Here is a 13,838-nt window from a genome sequence, read left to right as displayed (position 1 = left end):
TTTTTGTGTGTGTTTGTGTTTTTGTTCAGTTTGCTGCATAGTTGTTTGTTTGTTCTGTTCCTCCTCCTCCTCTTCCTTTTTTTCAGTTTTTCTACTTCATCTTTTTTCTCTTCCTCTTTCTCCTCCTCCTCTTTTGTGCTTCTTTGCCCTACCTTCCTCTTATCAGCCGCATGCTATCCCTTTACGAACTAACGTAAGTGTGTGTGTGTGTGTGTGTGTGTGTGTGTGTGTGTGTGTGTGTGTGTGTGTGTGTGTGTGTGTGTGTGTGTGTGTGTGTGTGTGTGTGGCCTCGAGAACTTATACAGGTATTGTCCTTGGCGAGACCGTGCGTGCGTGCGTGCGTGCGTGCGTGCGTGCGTGCCTGCGCGCGCGCACGCGTGTGTGTGTGTGTGTGTGTGTGTGTGTGTGTGTGTGTGTGTGTGTGTGTGTGTGTGTGTGTGTGCGTGCGCGCGCGTAGCAAGACTAACACAACCTGCCGTTTTGTTTCATGCCTTTAAAGGACAGTAAGGTAAGAAACATTCCATATATCTCGCTTTCTTTTATGTTTTTCCTTATTTCTTAATAACCAACATTATCTCCCTCTCCCCATTTCGTCCCTCCCCTTTATCTCCCCCTGCCGTCTATGCCTTCTCCCCGTGGGTCGAGGTCGCTGGGTAGCCCGGATGTGTGGGCCAAGTGGAGCATTAATACCACCGGAAACATTAATTAAAACTTGCACGGTGGAAACTTTTGACACAGCGAGACAGCGATGCACGGGGGCTCACTCACTCACTCACTCACTCACTCACTCACTTGTAGCAATGTGAGATGTCTTAGTACAGCCTCAAATCTCTCAGGTACTCTAAGTCTTTTCTCATATCGCACTTTTTTTTCCCCCGCGTGCCTCACCTTCGCTTGGTGTTCGTGTGTCGTCGCCTCCCTGCTTCCTCTTCCTCCCGTGTCGCCTCTGCCTGCTTGTCTGTCTGTGTGTCTGTGTGTCCTGGTGCTGTAGATGAGTGTTGTGCTGTGCTGTGCTGTGCTGTGCTGTGGCGCGCCTCGCGTGGCTGTGCCGCCACACTACAGCACTGTTCTGTGTTGCAGGGGAAATGTTCTTCGATTGTTAATATGTACCTGTGTCCACAAGACCTGTTCCCCCATCACCCCGAGGGCTCGCCACGTCCTGACTCCACCACCGACCCAAGCTCCTCTCCCGTCCCCCCACCGACCCCCACCACGCGGATGCCCCAGGACAAGGTAGAGACGGCCGGAGAGGAGACTCAGCCCCCCGCCGCCGCTAGTGCCCCGCCCCCCACCCATCGCCCGCTCCCAGAAATAGGGATGCTCTACACACACGGAACCACCCAGAGGACCCTGACGACCCTGGCCGGTGCTCTGGACAGGTTGGGAGAAGGCGGCGATGCAGATGGCGCCAGTCCGTTCCGTGGTCCTGGGGCGGAGGCGGCGGCCGCTGTCGGGAGCCACACCACGGTACGGTCGAATGTCGCCCTTCACCAGCTCGAGCTTGACCTTGAGCCTGTGTCGCTGCATGAGCCGGAGTATGTGGCGGCGGCCGAGGTTCACCAGCCCTTGGAGTCACCACGAGAGCATGGGCAGCACGACACTCCGGCAGAATCCACAACGAGTCTCCCACCGTTAGTAGTCGCATCTCCTAAGCTTGTTAACCTTCCTCCAGCTCGTAGGACGGAGCATGACGATACTTCAACTAACGGGCTCCCAGACCCGCCACCTTCCTCTCAGAGCCTTCATGCTAATAATCAGTCGGCTTTGTACTCATCTGATTCTAACATGAGCTTGGCTTATTCATTCCCTCGCTCACACAGACCCAGACGTCCTGCAGGTAAGGCGCCCCGCCGGCCTCCTGCAGCGCCTCGCACTGGACTGAACAGGACGAGGAGCCGAGCGGGCAGACGTGGCGGCGCGGTCGGCTCTCTGCGCCATGTTTCCCTCAGGGACGGCTCACAGATACTCGGGCTGCGGGAAGCAAACTCTTCAGCTTTTCCTTGGCGCATCAGACACTCCAGGAAGCACTTCAAGCTGCCGCTGCGGCGCCGAGGAACGTTCCGTCGCAGGAGACCACCCCTGTCCCGAACCGCCTCGCACACCGGGCCAGGACACCACAGGACAACAAATACTAGTAAGGTGGAAGCCAGACCGAAGTTCCCGATCATGAGACGACGGTTTCGAGGATCTGTGAGGCGCGAGCGGACAACGAGACGCCCTTATCCTGATGAGGAACTGGAAACAGACTTGAACACAGACGCAGTAAATGATACTCGAAGTGAGGAGAGCAGGACTGGCAGCTCCTCCGGCAGCAACGTGAGTCTGCAGCCATTACGACCAGTCAAGACGGTTCCTGAGGGCACGAATGAAGCTGTGCCGCCACCAGCCGTCCCTCGTCCCGCCCCTGGACCAGGCAGTGGCCGCGCCGGAAATCCCACCGGCCCCGAGGGACACCCACGCAGGAGACATCGAAAACCCGGATGGAGACGAAAATTTTATCGCGGCAGGAGGCCCCATGTGCCGGGAAACTGGGACGGCGTCAAACGCAGGCCGGGCTGGAGGCGTATGAGGCGGCCACTCGGGGCGGCCGGTAGGAGGCTAGTGCCCTCCCACTCGGCGGAAACCACTTCACAGAACGAGAACACTCAGGAAAACATTGACTTAGAAAAGCATCCTTTGGAAACCGAGCAGAAAACAGCACAAAAAAATGTGATTGTTGACATTACAACCCGCTCCACGCCCCTGCTCTCCACCACCACGGAGAGCGAGACGCAGTTGGAATGGCCCGGCGATGCTCAGCCCGCGTCACTCCCTACACCGACACCTACACCAGGCGAGTCGCTTGAAACAGTGACGGACGCCCCCGCCCCTGTGAGTGAGACGCAGCCACGTGTGGATCTCATCTTGCCGGAAGGCCGCACAGGAGACCTTCCTGACGTCGCCACGCGAGAAGAAGGTCGTAGCTCCTTCACTCCCTGGCACGGCGCTCCCGACGACACCATGGAATCGACCACCACCACCACCACCAGCGCCACCACCAGCCCCTCCACCAGCCTCTCCACCAGCCTCTCCACCACCACCAGCGCCACTACCAGCCCTTCCACCAGCCTCTCCACCAGCCTCTCCACCACCACCAGCGCCACCACCAGCCCCTCCACCAGTCCCACCACCACCACCAGTGCCAACACCAGCCCCTCCATCACCACCAGCTCCACCACCAGCTACACCACCAGCGGCATCAGCACCACTACCGGCACCACCAGCACCATCAGCTACACCACTGACGCCACCAGCACCACCACCGAAGCCATCAGCACCACCACTGGCGCCACCAACACCACCACCGAAGCCACCAGCACCACCACCAGCACCACTACTGAAGCCACCAGCACCACCAACGGCGCCACCAGCACCACCACGAGTTCCACCAACACCAGTGCCACCAGCACAACCTATGAACCGTTGCCTTCTGCGATCTCTTCCCCGACAAGGGACAAGCCAGCGAGCAGCAGCAACACAGCCCGGGTGGATCTCGGGGGCGCGGAGGGTGACGCTCAAGACTCCCTCCCAGAAGGCCCCAGCAGTGGGGGGCGGCCCCCGCCTCTTGACGTGGATGACTTGTGGTTCCAAAATCTTTTCTTGTCAGAGCTGCGCGAAGCGGTCATCCCGGCACCCACGCCCGCGCCCTACACTGTCAGACTTTGGCAGGAGCACAAAAGAAAGATGGGCGGGTTCTCCAGCCGTTTCGTTCCTCTCGCGCTGGACATCGTGGAGTCAGACTTCGTGCCGCTGACCCACCCCGTCGCCACCGTCACCGAGGAGGAGCCCGCCAGGGACCTGCTTCACCATGAGCACCATGAACACTCAGAGGCTGTCCACATTAAGGAACCCCATGAGAACTTGCAGGAGGAACCCACCCTGATAGAGGAACCCACCCTGGTAGAGGAACCCATCCTGGTAGAAGAACCCACCCTGGTAGAGGAACCCACACTGGTAGAGGAACCCACCCTGGTAGAGGAACCCACCCTAGTAGAACGACCTACGCCGGTAAAGCAACCCACTCTGATAGAGGAACCTACCCTGGTAGAACAACCCACACTGGTAAAACGACCTACTCTTGTAGAACAACCAACGCTAGTAGAACAACCCACCCTGGTAGAGGAAACCACCGCGGTAGAACAACCCACCGTGGTAGAGAAAACAATCATGGTAGAACAACCCACCATACTTGAGGTAGCCACCTTGGTAAAACATCCCACCCCGGTAGAGGAAGCGGCATCAGGCGGCGTCCCTTCTTCCCGCCAGCCGCACTCCAGCACCAATGCAGCCGCTGATGCGGAGACTGGTCCCGCACTTGTTACGCGCGGCCCCACACCAGACAGCGGCCCCGGTCCGAGTGGCGGCGGCATGGAGGCGCATGAGACGCTTCCGCTAACTATTTCTGAAGTCGCGCAGTCCCTCGAAGGCAACACAGCAGAAGAGGAAAAGGAGGAGGAGAAAGAAAAGGAAAAGAAGAAGAAAAAGAAGAAAGACAAGAAAAAGGTCATCGCTGCACACAATAACCAAACTGGCGGGAAGAAGAAACAGAATACCGTAAACCCGCAGCTTCTCGTCACTACAAACGACCTCGGCGGCCACGCCGAGATGCTTCCCGCCGCACCTCAGGATGCACAAGACATCTCACCAGGACGAGCCTCTGGCACTCAGCTGACATCTAATCCAACTCCGTCCACTCCTGTTTCGCCGCCAGTCTCCGGCGCCGCGAACCCCCAACCACTTGCCTCCACAGCCGCCCACTGACGTCCAGCTCGACGACCACGCCCACTCCCCCACCGACACTCCCTCTCCCACCCAGGCCTCACCGGATAGTCTTTTATCTTCAAACGATACCCGAGGCCATGGCCAGTCTAGTGAAAGTGAAGGCGGTGCCCCTGACAGACCCGCGGCGGCGGATAGCACCCGCGACGCTCTGGCTGAGGCGGAACCCCAGGGAGAAAGTGGTGCCGGGACGCCGCTGCTCCACGCTGCTGTGGCGGGGGCGGTGCTGCTCGCCGTGTTGTGATGGAAACTTTAATTTTAATGTGCTGTGTTGGTGCTTTTTGCCGCGTTCTGGTGTTGTGGAGCTGCACTGCTGCCGCGCCCAACACTGCCACGTGAAACGAATTACGAAACCTCGCAAGACGAACATTTGAGCCACGAGGCAAAGGCAGCGTGTTGTTATGGTGCTATTGCTGTTGTTTTGATGTTTTCGTTGTCGTTATTGTCGCCACTGCCACTGTTGTTGTTGTTTTTTGTTGTTGTTATTGCTGTTGTTATTGTCATTGTCGTTGTTACTGTTTTTGTTGTTCCTGTTGTTCCTGTCGGTGGTGGTGGTGGTGGTGGTGGTGGTGGTGCAGAGTCCTTCCTCAGACGTGGGCAACCATTGGTATGGGATTTAACCTTTGCATCGACACGCCACCTCCGCCCCTCACCCTGGGGGCCGCGCCGCCCACCGCCCTGGCCGACGCCTCCCTGGTGTTGGTGGTGGCGGCGGCGGCGGTGATGGACGTGAGGCAACGGAAGAAGACCACGGAGGAGCCGCTGTGTTGCTGTTGAGGTAACTGTGTGCGTCTCCTGCCGGATACCTTGGTGCTCTACTACCACTACTACTACTGCTGCTGCTGCTACTCCTGCTGGTGATAACGCTGCTGTCCTAACGCTTACATGACCCGTATTCACGCCGCCCTCCTTCCCTCCCTCCCTTCACACACACGTGACAGGCCAGGGGGTGTTGGAGCTCCGGTCTCCTGCCGAAGGGGCCGAGGGAGCAGTAAGTGTATGGTACCGCCGCTGCTCGTCTGCTGTCTTGCCCTCCCCCTCCCCTCCAGCGGTAATAACAGCACGTTGGCACAGCATCGATTCCTCCTCCTCTCCCCTCCTCCCCGTTCCCTCACGTACTTCCACATCCTCTCCCCTCCCCCCTCCCCGTCCTGCACGTATCGCATGTTATTGTTATTGTTTGTTGTTGTTGTTGGTAGTGCTGTGGTTGTTATGTGACTGGCTGACAGGTAACAACAATTTAACAGTTTTTTTTTTTTTTCGATCCCCTCACAGGTAATCAGATCTATAAGAATTCCTGCTCTTGCTCTTTTCTCCTTGTTTTGTTTTTTTCTTTACTTTGTATTCTTATTCTTATTATCTTTCTTGTCCAGTTCCTTTTTTTCTTGTTTTCTTTTTTCCTCCTCCTCTTCCTCCTCCTCCTCCTCCTCCTCCTCCTCCTCCTCCTCCTCTTCCTCCTCCTCTTCTTTTCTCCCTGTTATCTTCCTCTTTCTCATCTCTCTCTCTCTCAGTATTACCTAAACCACCTAACTTACCAACACACACACACACACACACACACACACACACACACACACACACACACACACACACACACACACACACACACACACACACACACACACACACGGACAACTGCTAGCAATCCCCACGCGAATGAATTAATTAGGGAATCGCTTGCACAAGATGTATATAAAATAGAGAACCGCCTTTGTTAGCGTGAAAATGTGAACTAATTATTTTGCAATCCTTCTCCATTAACCAGTTATCCTGTCTGTAGAATTGTGGGGGAATGTTGTCGTTCCTTTAATTTTTTTTTTCTCTCTTTTTTTTTTCTTCTTCTTTTTGTATGTTCTATTTTTTTTATTTGATTTTTTTTTTTAGTTTCATTTTTTCTTGTTATATTTTTTACTCAATTTTTTGTTTAGTATTTTTGCTTTTGTTTTTTTTCTTTACAATTTTTGTGTTTTTTTTCTTTACTTTCTTTTTTTGTAGTTTTATTTTAGTTGCAGTGATTTTATTATTATTATTATTATTATTATTATTATTATTATTATTATTATTATTATTTACATGTTTTATTTTATTTTGCTAAATGCATTAACCTACTTACGTTTTCTTAGAATTAATGTCTCTTTACCACGTGTATTTTCTCCACCTGATTCTCTCTCTCTCTCTCTCTCTCTCTCTCTCTCTCTCTCTCTCTCTCTCTCTCTCTCTCTCTCTCTCTCTCTCTCTCTCCATCACGAAAGACGCTCAGTTAACTCCAAACCGTTTTCTGTTTCTTGTTTTCATTTCTCTCATTTTATCTTCTCTGGTTTTCTTTTCTCAGACATCCTATAGACAGCATCTCCTCCTCCTCCTCCTCCTCCTCCTCCTCCTCCTCCTCCTCCTCCTCCTCCTCCTCCTCTTCCTCCTCCTCCTCGTCTCTTTATTATTCCTATTCTTATTCATATCTTATTACAGTGCCTTTAAATCAATCTCCTCCTCCTCCTCCTCCTCCTCCTCCTCCTCCTATACTTGACAAGACATGACTTCATAATATCCTTTCTGACTGTATCCTCCTCCTCCTCCTCCTCCTCCCCCCCTCCCCATCCCCTACTAACGACCACCCCCGTGCCCACAGTTCAAATGCACCAAGTACGCACCAGGAAGCCAAGTTTGCGAGACCGCCGGGTCCTCTGGGATGAACAAGGCTTCGCTGCTTCCTCTGGTGGCGATGCTTCTCATCCTCCGGCAGCTCCTCGTCTAGGCCACCTGCCCACTGTCCCTACCCCGCCCCACCCACGGCCCAGACCTTCTCCCTTGTCACTCGCCCCCCCGTTGCCCTCGTCCTTTCCCTAAGCCAAGCCAGCAATGAAGAGGAGACACCTAGAGTGATGCTGGAGGGAGAGAGAGAGAGAGAGAGAGAGAGAGAGAGAGAGAGAGAGAGAGAGAGAGAGAGAGAGAGAGAGAGTGTTAGAGATGTGATCTTTAGAGCCAGTATATATAAGTAGGGAAGGTAGAGAGAGAGAGAGAGAGAGAGAGAGAGAGAGAGAGAGAGAGAGAGAGAATGTGTATAATGAAAAGGAAAATTTCTCTGTAACATTTCCAAACAAACTGGATAAGAATGAACGGAAAAGGAAAACAGAAAGGGAGCTAAAAAAAAAAAAACAGAAGGCATGAAAGATATGTAGAGAGAGAGAGAGAGAGAGAGAGAGAGAGAGAGAGAGAGAGAGAGAGAGAGAGAGAGAGAGAGAGAGAGAGAGAGAGAGAGTTAAAATAGAAAAAAGGGGAAAAAGAAAGAAAGAAAGAAAGCTCTAAGAAGGATAATGTATCTTCTAAAGAACAGAAAACAACAATAATACTAAAACTTTTCTCCACCCCAAAGTCTGCTTCACCACCACACTTTAGCCTCACCTTATAGCAGGCTGAGGCGACGGGGCGGCGGATGGGCGGCCTGTGTGTGTGTGTGTGTGTGTGTGTGTGTGTGTATGTGTGTGTGTGTGTGTGTGTGTTCGTTACCATCGTTGATTCACTCCCGCTTGCCTAATTCTCTCTCTCTCTCTCTCTCTCTCTCTCTCTCTCTCTCTCTCTCTCTCTCTCTCTCTCTCTCTCTCTCTCTCTCTCTCTCTCTCTCTCTCTCTCTCTCTCTCTCTCTCTCTCTCTCTCTCTCTCTCTCTCTCTCACCCGTCACTGGCCACGCGGGGTGTCCTCGTGGAGTCCCTTAAGTAATGGATCCAACGCTCTTTCTCATTCAGAGCTGAGGGATTAGTGGAAGAGGTGTCCGGCGCTCCTCTCCCTACTGTCAAGGAGCCTCATGATTCTTTTAATTATGTAAGAGGGTTTCTGGCCGAGAGCAACAAAATTGGGAAAGAAAAGAGCCTATTAGAAGTCCCAGTTCTTTACTTAGTTCGAATTCAAATTGAGAATCAGTCAATCACTCAAAATAAATAAATCAGTCAGGGTCAGTCAGTCAATCTCTTCTCCCTTCCCTGAAGTCTCAGTAGCGAATCACCTCGTCGTGAGTGGTGTCTTGCGCAGTAGTCAACCAGCATTTCGGCGGGTGAGGTGCGCCCCGCGGCCAAGCGTTGACAGAGCACATGAGACTAACGCAAGTCTCGGTGGTTGCCTTGACGAACTCCGCTAACGAGTAACATTGAGGACATTCTCTCTTCTCCTCAGCAGGCGTTGCAGATGCCTCGAGTGTCTCACGTAGATTAAATAGTCTCCTCATCACTCCTCAGCATATGCCACTCTCATCCACATACAAGTGCCACTCCCCGATCGTCATGCAGCGCCGTGCCAGGGTGCATTCCCCCTGCTTCGTGGTGTCGCCGCTGCAGCACCGCGTCTTTTGCCGGGACCTATTGTCTCCCTTTTCCCACCTGTTCCCTGGCGCCACAGGTGATGCCCCGCCGAGACTCGCGGCAGCCCATGAAGCGCAGATAGATTCGCGTTACTCTGTTCTCTTATACACAAAGAATTGCTTAGTTGATCTTGTGATAAAGGACTTCATTGTGCAGCTGCTTCCTATCACCCGACCCCGGAACCCCGAGCCTCTCAGGCGCCGCCCCCTTGCTTGTCGCTGCACGTCTTGCTCTCACTGGGAGGGATCTTGTGTGTGTGTGTGTGTGTGTCTGTGTGTGTGTGTGACCTTGTCCCCGTGAAGGCCGCTGCCCTCAGGCGGGGCGCCGCCGACCCCTACCCAGCGCCAGCTACCGCGGCGTGTTGCACGCGTCGCCAGGAGCTTCGGCTCACTACATGTTTAATTCCCCTTCCCTCATGTACACTCCGGTCACGCTTACGTGTCACCTCGAGGCCCAGCGTGGCGCCGCGCGTGAGGACTCTGGCGAGAAGGGGAAGCACCAGAAGGAAGTGGCCTTCCCCGGCAGCCGTGCGAGGGTGCCCATTGCTTGGCGCCCCGCCGCGGCGTGCCACCTGGTGATAAGAGTTAGTGCGACCCTGACCCTGTGGTGCTTTTCTCTTCGATGCTCAGATGACTCCGCTCCGCCCGCGCTGAGACTCAAGGGGACTCGGGTCCTTGTTGTGTGCCCCGCCCCTCCCCGGCCAGGCTGGCCCCCACGCCCCGCCGCCCCGCCCCTGCCGCTCACCGTCTGTTGTAGCTGTTAACTTTTTTTAACCAGTTTTCGGCAAGATATTAGGCTAATTTCCCTCTTATTCTAATACTGTAAATATGTACAGAAAATACTTCTTTTATCTAGGATGTTATCATACTTTTATGTGAACAATAAAATGTGTTTAATACGCTTAATTTTGACTTTGCCCTTACCCCTTCCGTGAGAGAGAGAGAGAGAGAGAGGTAGTTAATCTTTCCCTCCCTAATTACTAAACGACAGAAAAGTTGTTAGTAACACAATAGTTCATAATTACACGTCTTGAATATCACTGGACTTATGGTCATATTTGCTTGTGAAATATGGAGTTTATATATGTATACATACATTGAAATATATAAGGAATTTTCAGGATAACAAGAATACATTGCTCTGAGTGTAGAAATCAATGAGTGTTGAATAAAGTTGCATTAACTTTACGGCGCCGAGGCTTTTCAACGGAATTCCATTACGTGATTTGAGTTTTATTGATTTTTTTCTTTGTATAGTTGTATTTATAGTTTTATTATAGTGAACACACGTGCTCAAGTGACTCTTTTATACGGCGCTCCCTGATGTGATACGAGTTCTATTTCCTTTTTTTTTTTTTTTTCTTTATTTACTGTTTATATGCATTTTTATTTTTTTTTTTTTTGTATTTTATTACTATAATTTATTTATCTTCTGTGCTGAAATAGAGCTTATTTTTTGGAGTTAGTGTTAAATGAAGGTGGCAACACTGGCTGGCCCAAGACAGCTAGGTAGAGTCTTAGAAAACATAGTGCAAAGTATGTATGTGGACACAAGAGCTAGATACAGACTAGGAGACATAGAAATAGAGTGGGTGAAGAGTGAGAGAGGAGTTAGGCAGGGCTGTATATTGTCACCAGCCCTTTTTAGCCTGTATACAGAGGAGCTAGCAGCCAGGATGAGAAGAATGAATGTAGGGGTAAGTGTGGGGAATGATAAAGTATGTGTGCTCCTTTATGCAGATGACGTAGTTGTTATGAGTGAATCGGCAGATGAGCTTCAAAGTTTGTTGGATGTGGTGGATGGCTATGGTAAAGACTTTGGAGTAAGGTTTAGCAGTGAGAAAAGCAAAGTAATGATTGTGAATAGGTCAGAGGATGAAAGTAATGTGGTATGGAGACTTGGAGAGAATGAGTTGAGACAGGTGCAAGAATACAAGTACTTAGGGATGTGGATGAGTCCTAGTGGGTGTGCAAAGGCAAAGAATGAAAAGATAAATATGGTAAAGCAGTGGGTAGGTCGATTGGGAAGCGCGGCAAGGATGAGAGCAAGTAAGTATGATGTGTTGAGAGAAGTGTGGAAGAGGGTGGCTGTGACATGTATAATGTATGGTATGGATGTGATTGCATGGAATGAAAGTGAAATTGATAAGTTAGAAGTGGGCCAGAATAGAGTAGCAAGGATAGCACTGAGTGCACCGAGGTGCACAGCAGTTGAAGCCTTGAGAGGTGACATGGGATGGAGCACCTTTAGAGAAAGACTCACAAAAGCCACACTTAGGTACAAGATTAGGCTTGAGAGAATGGATGATGCAAGAATAGCAAGGAAGGTGTACCTGTGGAATGAAAGTGGAAGCAAATGGAGGAAGAGATGCATGAGAATGACAGACAGGAATGGATTGCAAGTTGTGTGGGCGATAAGAATGGCAGGGAGGAATCAAAATGAGCGTGAATGGGTGGTAACAAGAGGAGGCAGAGTGGGAGCCGAATGGGATGTGAGAAAATGGAAGAATGAGATAGACAAAGAAGTGAAATGTGTGGGACTGAATGAATGGAAGAATGAAATGGGAAGAAAGAAGACCCTGGAATGGTACAAGGAGAAAGAGGCCCCGAGGTATGAAAGGTGGTATGATAGAAACCTGGGCGGTGATCTTCTCTTCCGAGCGAGGGCACAGTGTATGGATGTGAATGAATGCAAGGAGTTACAGGTGGTCTGAGTCCCGCAGCAAAGTGTGCCAGATGTGTGACATGGGAGAGGATGAGACGGTGGAATATGTGGTGCTGGAGTGTGTGAAGTATGCCAGAGACAGGAATGAGATGATGCAAGTGATACTGACTGAGTTAGGGCATGATAGGAATGAAAGAGTGGAGAAGACAGGAAAGGAATGGATGGTGTTGTTGCTGGGATTGTGTAGAGAGGCGAATGAAAGGATGATTGAGGCGGTGAAAGAGTTTCTGGAGAGAATGTGGTGTGCCAGATGTATGAACAATTAGGATAGAGGATGCTGTTCGTTTCTCTTTTTTTTTTTTTTTTCCCTTCTACAGGAGTTGCCGATCCAAAGGCCTGGCTCAGGAGCTATCCTGTGCCACCTGTACCATCAATATCAAGATCAAGACAGCGTGACCACAGAATGAAAACAATCGTCCCGTTTGAGTCGATGACTGAGTAATGTTTGGTATGTGATGACAGCTTCAGGGAGTTCAGGGAGAAACTGTGCACCCAAGACATCAGACACTGGAGGAGGACACTGCAGGCAGCAGTCTTGGAGAAACAGAACAGCTCAGACAGCAGGCAGCTGGCAGAGGGCGGCACAGGGAGTAGAAGCCGCAGGTGCCAGAGGAGGACACTGCAGGCAGAAGGCAGACAGCAACCAGGAGGAGGCGGCACAAGGAGGGGCTGAGCAGCGTAGGCAGCAGGCAGCAGCAGACATGTGGGTTGGAGTAAGTGTGCAGTCGTGGAAAAAGGTTGCTGAGGGCAAGTGACTCCACATGAAGACACCCGGTAGGTTACAGAGACGAGTGTGGTTGTTTGGTGATGGTCTCCTAAGGGGAGTTGGGAGGGAGATGCATTTCCTATCAGGAGGCTACTACAGGATTATGGACAGGAGTCAGGGGCAAATGTTAAGGACATTCAGAAAATAGTGCAGGAGCATGTAGCTGATATTGGTCAAGATGGCTTGGTGGTTTTGGAAGGTGGAGGTAATGGATTTTCAAGCACGGGTGGTCTGGAATCTGTAGGTGCATATGAAGAAATGGTAAGGATGGTCAAGGAGAGGGTGAACTAGATGCTCTTAATTGTGTGTATTCCCAGAAGACGGGGGAGGAAAGAGAAGGTGGGTGAACAGGACGATGGAAAAGCTAGAGGAATGGTCATGTGATGGGCTACAACTTCGGGAGAGGAGAAGCTGGAGAGAGGCGTGGGGGTGAGATGGATTGCACATATCAGAGTTAGGGATAGTTTGAATGGCATGGAATGTGATAAGGTGGGCCCAGCACAGGGAGAAGGACCAGGCACAAGGTAAAGGGCAAAGAGGAGAGATGCTGTTTGCCTTTCTGAATACCAGGGGATGGAGTGAGGGAAAATGGAGAACCCTAGTAGAGGAAGGAAATAGGTACAACATGATAGGAGTAGATGAAACAGGTTTGCACTACAGCATCGAATGGAAGGAAGAGTGAAGGGAAGAGATAGGTAGAGGAAGGAAAATAGGTGAAAAGAAAGGAGAGGGAGTAGGAGTTATGTTGAGAGAAAAATAAGGTAGGAGCATAGAAGAAGTGCAAATAGAGTGACACTGGAAATAGACTAGGATACAATAAAGGAGACAATCACCGCAAAGGTAACCAACCAGACAGACAAATGATGGACAATGGCAGTGTACATGGGAGTGGAAGGACATGGAACTACAATGACAATAGGAAACTATGAGGTGCTGACTGAGACAAAAGAAAAGGCAGGAAAGAACAAATAGGTTGTAATGGGAGATTTAAATGGACATGTTGGACTCCTCGATAAATGTGTGAATGGAAATGGTCAACTGATTGTAGAACTGGGAACTGGAAAACTCATAGACATGAAAAGATAGAAATAATGAATCTGCAGTTGACCACATACTGGTAAGTGACACTGTAGAAAAACAAGGCTGTAAGATATGGAAAATGAAGACATAGATACCTCAGA

The 13,838-nt window shown here is 51.1% G+C and overlaps 1 protein-coding gene across 1 annotated transcript in view; it reads left to right on the top strand.

Annotated features, from left to right (window-relative positions):
- Window positions 1–5,267, top strand: part of LOC135110492 (mucin-2-like) — a gene marked incomplete at its 5' end in the record, with an annotated part of 13,548 nt that extends 8,281 nt beyond the window's left edge. The window contains 2 exon segments of the mRNA XM_064022856.1: window positions 1,081–1,631; window positions 1,821–5,267. Coding sequence (XP_063878926.1) covers window positions 1,081–1,631; window positions 1,821–4,800 — 3,531 coding nt within the window.
- Window positions 5,268–13,838: the final 8,571 nt, after the last annotated feature.

The sequence above is a fragment of the Scylla paramamosain genome, chromosome 20 (genome assembly GCF_035594125.1).
Source record: "Scylla paramamosain isolate STU-SP2022 chromosome 20, ASM3559412v1, whole genome shotgun sequence".
NCBI lineage: Eukaryota > Metazoa > Arthropoda > Malacostraca > Decapoda > Portunidae > Scylla > Scylla paramamosain.
Note: the sequence above shows the minus strand (reverse complement) of the source record. Positions and strands in the feature narration are given on the sequence as shown.